At 45.3% G+C, this 8,743-nt stretch overlaps 1 protein-coding gene across 2 annotated transcripts; it reads right to left on the reverse strand.

Moving 5' to 3' along the window:
- Nucleotides 1-754: 754 nt before the first annotated feature.
- On the reverse strand, nt 755-4,392 carry LOC125523762 (mitochondrial pyruvate carrier 4-like). 2 transcript variants are annotated; one of them, XM_048688832.1, is made up of 6 exons: nt 4,270-4,392; nt 3,573-3,698; nt 1,948-2,046; nt 1,782-1,834; nt 1,287-1,360; nt 755-1,177 (listed from the first exon to the last, which is right to left on the reverse strand). In XM_048688832.1, exons 2-6 carry the CDS (start codon nt 3,625-3,627, stop codon nt 1,093-1,095), a joined length of 366 nt encoding a protein of 121 aa, XP_048544789.1. In that variant the 5' UTR covers nt 3,628-3,698; nt 4,270-4,392; the 3' UTR covers nt 755-1,092. The 2 variants fall into 2 exon arrangements, with proteins under 2 accessions (XP_048544789.1, XP_048544788.1); XM_048688831.1 differs by lacking the exon at nt 4,270-4,392 and adding an exon at nt 3,987-4,145.
- Between the last annotated feature and the right edge of the window lie 4,351 nt (nt 4,393-8,743).

The following is an 8,743-nucleotide window of genomic DNA, read 5'->3' on the forward strand; positions in this document are numbered from 1 at the left end:
AAAAAAAAATTAAAAGCAAACTATGCCGACGGCTAGGCCGTCGGCATAAGGCCAGCGTGAGCTCCCAGTTGCTGACACGTGGGCACCTATGCCGACGGCCCAGCCGTCGGCATAGTTTGAAATTAAGCCGACGGTCCGGCCGTCGGCATAGGTGCCCACGTGTCAGCAACTGGGATCTCTGTTTGAAGTACTATGCCGACGGCCTGGCCGTCGGCTTAATCTCAGACTATGCCGATGGCTGGGCCGTCGGCATAGCCCTGGCCCACGAGCAGCGGACGGTCGGCACGTGGCACATCTATGTCGACGGTCTTGCCGTCGGCACAGTTTTCTACTAAGCCGACGGCTAGGCCGTCGGCATAGGGGTGCCACGTGGAGACAAGTCGTTGGACAGACTTGACGGCGGCCGCCGTTAGGCGATAACGTTGCCGACGGCCTTGGCCGTCGGCATAGATGTACGGACACCGTCGGGATAGGTCTTATGCTGACGGCCTTTCTATGCCGACGGCCTTTCTAGCTACGCCGACGGATATTTTGCCGACGGCCCTATGCCGACGGGGGCCGTCGGCATAGGCCTATCCCGACGGCCTTTCAGGGCTATGCCGACGGCCCTGGCCGTCGGCATAGGGTGCGATTCCGGTAGTGGCTTAGAAACTTGCATCTCTCATATTTAACCAAGTAAAAGTAATAATTGTTTTGCTAAATTTACAAAAGTCTCAGTCCATGTGTTGGCCACAGCAATGTGGGACTAGAGGTACACACGACTCCAATCATATATATATATGAACGGACTCAACCTAGATAACCTGCAGTTCAGGTTTCTTGCAGAAACAACATATTGGATCACAAGATACAAGACATCGAGGTGGTTCGTGTATTTAATATGTATATCCTTTTTTTTGCACATGATATAATGTTGCGCACACGAATATTAAAAGCTGCATGGATTTTTCACGCTACTCGGCTTGCATGCCCACGAGCGCGGTCCAGTGCGAAACAAATACATTTTGACATGCAAAGAAATGTTGGGGTTCCATGGACCAGAGTGAATATGAAACCGACTCCAAGGCAGTAGGCAGGCTGTCCAGTCGATTATTAAGTCGAGTCAGTCGCCATTTCTGCTTCCAGTTCGAGTGATGCAGCAGTGGCCTCCTTTTCATCATCCGAGAAGTAGTCTTTCCTGCGATGCAAGCGGAAGGAGGTCAACACACAGAAACCATGCCATCTCCTTACTCTTCTGGGACATCGTCATTCAACAAACAAGGTGCTAGTTAGCATCTTTAACGGACCTTATTTTACGAGAAAGCTGGTATAGGCCTGTACCGGACATTACAACGCTAACGCTGAAAAGGTTCCAGTTTTTCTGGAAAGGAAAAAAATTATAAGCGTCGCAATACAATAGTCATAATTGGGAACGACACCGAGTAACAAATGGAATTAGGATCAAGGTACTTCACAACAGATATATCGCCTTATTGTAATTCAGCGGATATAGTAGCATGTAGAAGGAGGTGGCACAGGAATATCAATCATATATTCGACAAGCAATAGCAGCCCAGTCTAGGGAGCCATCAAGTTAAAACAGTACAATATGAGTAGATTGTTGCAAAAACAATTTCTTAGAAGCAAAAAAATATGTTAAGGGTTAGGATGTACTCCCGTGTTACATACATCCGTATCAAGACAAATCTAAGGCAACTAATTTAGGACGGAGGTAATATTAAGCTATATATAATTCACATTACCTGCAGATTAAAAAAAAGATAGTAGTATCCATGGCTTACCGGTGTGATAACCATGCTGTAGCGTGACCAGATGATTCCAGTGCAAGCAATAACTGCACAGAATATGAAGCATGTGAGCAGCACACGAGAATACATAGCCGCTAAACTAATGACATATTGTCTGTGATGAGGCTGTAGCAAGACTGATTGGATAACTTGAACATACCAACTTGCTGAGGATAGGATATCTTTTCATGAGGCTTAGCAAAGTCGGCAACGTTTGCAATGCTGATCCCCCATTTAAAGGTTGGAGCCCAAAAATGAACTGCAATGAAGATCATATTTTTATTGTCTCAGCCTTTCAACTCTCAAGTGATTTTTATAATTTAGCATGTGCACTGTGCATTGTCCAAGAGATATGCATCACAATTTAGCGCAAAAGAACTGCCAAGGATGGGCCATTATAACTAGTAATGATTCACAACATGAAATAAGGATAAATCAGAGGTATAGACTAGTCTAATGCTAATTCAAACGTCACGTAGCCAAAAATGCTGCTCAGGCATCTCAAGAATAAGCATGAAGTTCACAAAGGCTGAAGATGTGCAACTTCTGAAGGAGAAGGGCTGAAGATGTGCAACTGTCTGAGGGAGAAGATGTAGTCTCTTTGGGGCTTGAGAACATTTGCAGTACTTATCAGTAGGCCACTTTATTATTTTCTAAAATGTAATATCTTAAGGAGTCTAATATTCCATGAGAAAGTCAATATTTTCATATGCAAACTTACCAACAAAAAACTCAGACATGAGTGACAAAGGAGATGAACATTTATCTTTACATCTCTATGATGAACCAGAGACTGCTAATATACTGTTTGGTGCCATGTAACAGCTATATTAGATACGCTTTTGTATGCCAGGAAGTTCCCGTCTCACGGTTCCACTTTTCCCAAATGTTGTAAAAAAATAGAGTGCTATAGCATTTTGATAAGTGTCTTGCTAAATAAATCAATGTACAATGTCTCGCGAATAGCACGCTAATACCATATTTTAAAAGCCATGCTAGTTTGTCAGATCACACTATTTTTTCATTTGCCCAAATAACAAACTTGCTAATGATGCCTCGCCAGCAGTCTGTTGCATAATCAGTGACATGATGGAAAGTGTTATTGTCTGACGCAACTAACACACAACAGTGTTTTGGAGTCCCTACAGGAATGGTAGTGCAACTACAAGAATCAGTGGTGCCCAGGACAACTTACTAGTAAATTAAGCACGGTTGGTGTTTGTGGGAGGGGTCCGAATACTTGTTGGCTCTAGCTTCTGTTGGTCTCCAGACTCCAGTATGACTATTGTTATTTTGATTTTTCTACTCCCTCTGTTCCTAAATATTTGTCTTTTTCTAGAGATTTTAACAAATGACCACATACGAAGCAAAATGAGTGAATCTATATTCTAGATATGTCTATATACATCCGTATGTGATAGTCCATTTGAAATCTCTAAAAAGACAAATATTTAGAAACAGAAAGAGTACATGTTAGTCACAAACAACATTGGCCTGAGCTCATATTCTGAAACCGAAAAACAGAGTAGGCGCACATCATTTTCATATTTAAAACATGCAGACAACATGGCAATCCTAACACACTAACATAGTCTGGAGCTAAAAGTACACACAAAGAAAATACATAAAATCCATCGATAGGAGAACAAAGTCCATGTTGACTTTCCGTACATATTGTATAAAAGGAGCCAAAGCTATCCTTGTGTATAATCAAAGCCGGGAACAAAAAAAGAGAGACGAAGTGTGTAAAAGTAATGCGAGACTGCGAGTACGAGTGGTACTAACTGGTTTTGGGGCCAGCAGGGTGGTTCCAGAAGGCTTGAAGCTTTGAAGAAGCCATTCGATCAAACGGACGCACACTTTTCCTGCACTTTCACGCTACCCTTCTTAGTTGCTCTCTGTCCCTTACACCTACAAGCAGAAAACAGAAAAAACATGTCTATAAGTCCACCGCCATATTCAGGATATCAACAATTTCTTTACAAGCACCCGCATGCGGGCCATACAAAAGAAGAATACAATTGAGTGAGAATATGTTAATAGGATCTTTTGGGTACCATCAGTATAACAAATCGCTGGCACAAGGGGGTCCAGTTCATCCCAAATATATACTATCGAAAAGCAGTACCGCCTACAACTACAAATCCAAGAAAGATATAATTCCTATGAATGGGTACTGGTCACAGCGAATAATACAACCTACACGGAAGCAGCCGGTAACATCCACAGCGCTGACTAGCGACGAAGGGAACCGGGTGCACGTTGCAATTATCAGAAATGGCCTGAATAAATGATGGAGGAGAAATGAAGGTGCTTCTGGATCGGAGGTAGAACATAAGAACCAGTGAATATAGCAATGGATGAACACTGCTGGAGTGGGAAAATACGCAATAGGTTAGCCGTTTGCAACAACGAAGATAATAAACGGAACCCTACAACCAGATTCCTACAGGAAAACAGATGGGAACAGTGCTGAGCTTACATAGACGAAGAAGTTAGAAGCAGCCTTGTAGGAGCTGATACAGCGCTGAGACAAGAATGCAGGAGAGGTAGATAGTAGGAGGAGCTAATGATGTTGTGTTGCAAGAGAATGAGCGGAGGAAAATCTCCCCAAACAGCGGGTCAAGGAGGCAATAATAGAGCTGATCCGTCCAGCTACGTGCCCTTTTTTAAGTTTAGCTGAGTTGGACTTGCTAATAAACTAACCAGTAACCAATGAGGAATACACACATAGCACAGACGTCTTCTTCGTGTGATGCATCAAGACAACTTGTGTAGATTTATTTGCCCTGGAAGAATAGGAAGACTGCCTTGGCTCTGTAGATGAGTACATAGTGAAAAGGTATCATTTTTGTGCTTTCGTTCCAAAAAAAACTACCACATAACAAAAGAACTTAGCAAACAACTACCACTTTTGGGTAACCGATCACAATTGCTACCACTTTTGGTTGATGACCGTTTCACGCGATTTAAAAGCGTTTATGACTGGCATGGCCCACCCATCAAGGCTGACATGGCATGATAGTCAACTCAATTACGTTTGACTGCCAAGTTTACTGTTATGACAGATGGAGCCCACACGTCAGCGTCAACACTCTCCCCCCTCAAATTTGTCGGAGAAGTGAAGAACATGGAAAAGGTAAATTATAATTTTCTGAAAAGATGTACAATTGTAGACTTCAAGTTATCGATTGGTTCCTTGACAAAATGTACAAGTAACCAGTAAATTAACAACAATATCGACCGAATCTACAGATTGATAAATGCTCTAGTTTACATCAATAGATCGAATCCTATCCTCCAATATTTAACATTTGCAGTAGACTACGTCGAAACTGGTGGATGGATTCCTTGAAAGGTCGATCAGACTGAAGGAAGATATCCACCACCCTATGTCCCTCTGGATTGCCGTCCAACCACTGGAGCACGAAGAGCAGGAAGTAGAGCAAGAGCGACCGCAGCACTGTCGACGTTGTTGGATACGAGTTCTGCAGGAAGTCCAACGCGAGCGCGATGGGCACAAAGGCGGCACAGCCAAACATGTACGATGTACGTGACTACGCACCTGCACCACTCCGCCGCCTCCGCGGTGTCCGCCATGGATTCCGTTGGCCGTCTTGAAACCTAGATATCCCAACACTGGAAGGTCGGTCGGTCCAGCTGCATGCACCCAATGACATGCGATTATAAATCCAGCGTGTACGTGGAGTTGTGGACACGTAACTTACTTATCAATTATCATCATCCAAGTATAAGGTTGTGGTTAGGTCTCAACCGACTGAGATTTGACAAATCTCAGTCAAGTGATACAACATGCAAAGGAGAAAAAGTAAAAAGTAAAAAGAAAATTTTGCATGATTTTTTTTTGAATGGTCATGGGGTGGGGGATCCCTCCTCATCTGAATATATTGCTCAAAAAGCTGTCAAAGTCAAGAGTCACTCCTTTGGCTTTGGCTGATCCGGTTTATAAGGGAAACGAGATCGAAAACCTGAACAAGTTAGCCTTGTTTATGAGGGAAACCGGACCAAAAACCATACAAGTGTAACGGAAGAAGAACGAAAAAAGACGCCCAAGACAAGGCACGCCTAGCTAACAGACAGAAAGACCATCAGCACGGAAGACACAAGTATATATGGGGTGTTGTTGAGGGATCACAATACCAGAACTTTGCAAGAAGCCTGACGCACCGCACTGGTGTGCATGCCGAGCCCCACAGCACAACTACTCGGGAGCACCCACAACCAACGAATGCAACTAAACATGAACTTTGATTGGGAGCTCTGCCACGGAAATTCGGAATGATTAGCAAGCTGGGGAGACATCTTGCGTCATCAATGAGCAAAGATGAACCGAGACATCACCAAGAGCACAAAGCTCGCCCCAACACATCGGTAACCGTGGGAGGGTCTTGAGCACGGCAACAGGGCGAGACACCTTCATGAGGGGAAAATAGATGACTGCGCTGCGGCGCCAAAAGCACCGCCGCTGAACCCCAAAGAACACCGAACAACCACTGTCGACCCCAAGCGGCCGCACCACCACCACCACCACCATCACCGCAGTGAGCAACAAACAATCATCGACCATACAGCCCCAAAGGTGAAGCCATCAAGAAGGTCCACGATGCCGGTTACGCCGCCATCATCCGTATCTGGAAGATCTGGACTAGGAGTTTCCCCCGCAGTGGCGGAGCTACGGCAAGGCCGAATTGGCCGTGGCCCGCCCAGCCCATACGATTTTCCTGCAGTATATACGTATTTTTGGCCAATGAAACACAACCCCTAGAGTAATTTCCTACGGCCGGCCCGCCCAGATTTCTGGGCCAAGCTCCGCCACTGTTCCCCCGGGGTGCCGACGATCAAACTGAATCTACAGATTGCCGTCCTAGCCTCCAATACTCTAGTTCACATCAATAGATCGAATCCTATCCTCCAATATTTAACATTTGCAGTAGACTACGTCGAAACTGGTGGATGGACTCCTTGAAAGGTCGATCAAACTGAAGGAAGATATCCACCACCCTATGTCCCTCTGGATTGCCGTCCAACCGGCAACCACTGGAGCATGAAGAGCAGGAAGTGGAGGAAGAGCGACCGTGGCGCTTTCAACGTTGTCGGCTACGAGTTCTGCAGGAAGTCCAACGCGAGCGCCATGGGCACCAAGGCGGATCAGCCAAACATGTACGATGTACGTGACTACGCACCTGCACCACTCGGCCGGCTCGGCCGCCTCCGCGGTGTCCACCATGGATTTCGTTGGCCGTGTTGAAACCTAGCTATCCCAACACTGGAAGGTCGGTCGGTCCAGCTGCATGCACCCAATGACGTGTGGTTATAAATCCAGCATGTACGTCACCTTACATATCAATTATCACCATCTAAGTACTTCCTCCGGTTCTTTTTACTCTGCATATTAGGTTTGTCCGAAGTCAATCTCATCCAACTTTAACCAAATTTATATAAAAAATTATAGACATTCACATAACAACACCAATATCATTAGATTCATCTTGGAATATATTTTCATATTATATTTATTAGATATTATAGATGTTAATAATTTCTAATATAAATTTAATCAAACTTAGCAAAGTTTGACTTTCGGCAAATTCAATGTGCAAAGTAAAAAGGACCGGAGGGAGTATAAGGTTTCAGTCAATTGACATTTAATCAAGTCTTAGTCAAATGACACAATATTCCACAAATCTTAATGTAAGATATCGCGGAGATAGCATCGACTGAGAAAGTCTCAGTCGACTGAGATTTAAGACTGTAAGTATAAATCTAGTTAGAGTCGTCAACACGTACGACACGGTCTAAAGTGTCGATCGATGGCCGATGTCATCCAGCTGAATAATCCCAGCGAGGACGACGACGCCATTTAGGTGGTCGCGGCGAAGCCGAACGAGTGCAGCCGGCTTGTGTTCATCTGCATGGTGGGTTCCTTTTTCCTCGCGCTCGGCCTCTTCTACTGGCTCGCCGACAATCTGTTCCACGGCTACATGATATCTCGTCATACTTTGGTGGGCATGCTGCTAGATTTTCCTGCGTTCTTCACCATGGTCCCCGCCATGTTATGGATGGGCGTTGCCTTCGTAGCTCTCGTGGTCTAGTCTCGAGTGGTGCGCCGGCAACCCGGAGGGGCAACGGCGGGTGGATGTATCACGAGCCGAACGAGTGCGGCAGGCTTGTGTTCATCTGCGTGGTGGGTTTCTCCTTCCTCGCGCTCGGCGTCTTCTCCCGGCTCGCCGACTATCTATTCCAACGCTACGTGGTATCTCATCATACAGTGGTGGGCGGGTTGCTGGACTTCCCCGCGTTCTTCAGCGTCGTCCCGGCCATGTTCTGGCTCGGAGCCGTCTTTGTAGCTCTAGTGGTCGAGTGGTGCGCCGGCAATCCGGAGGGATGACGAGTGGTGGACGTGCTGATCCAGTCCGATGGATGGCTGTATCACCAGACCATCGATCAAGTTCTGCAACGTGTTTTTTTCAATGAAGGGTGGTAATACGTTGATATTAAGTTCTATGTCCTTGGTTGGTTCCGGACTGATATTTTATTCATCGGAATTGCTAAATCACATCTAGATGAAATTTAGTGATGGCTCGCCGTTAAATTTATTTGTGCTCTAAATCTCGTCTAAGTTCCAGTCCGTCCAATTTATTTGTGCTTTAAATCTCGCGCAACGTTTGATCGTCGGTTTGTTTGTCGGCGCGTTGTCGCTTGCGTTGCTTTGTTGGCTCGTTTCATTCTTTTTGGGAGTGTCTATTTAGCACTTGACTGTTTTTCAATTCGGTAACATTCACATTTCCTGACAAATAAACAAAGGACACTTGTATGCTAAACTGCACCTGGTTTCAACTAAACCTGAACCACAATACCCTGGACCACAGCGAACAGCTGCTCATCAGCTTGTGACCCACCAAACAGTCAAACATTGGCGGAAATCCCAAGAAGAT

This window comes from Triticum urartu, chromosome 7 (assembly GCF_003073215.2).
Source record: "Triticum urartu cultivar G1812 chromosome 7, Tu2.1, whole genome shotgun sequence".
Classification (NCBI taxonomy): Eukaryota; Viridiplantae; Streptophyta; class Magnoliopsida; order Poales; family Poaceae; genus Triticum; species Triticum urartu.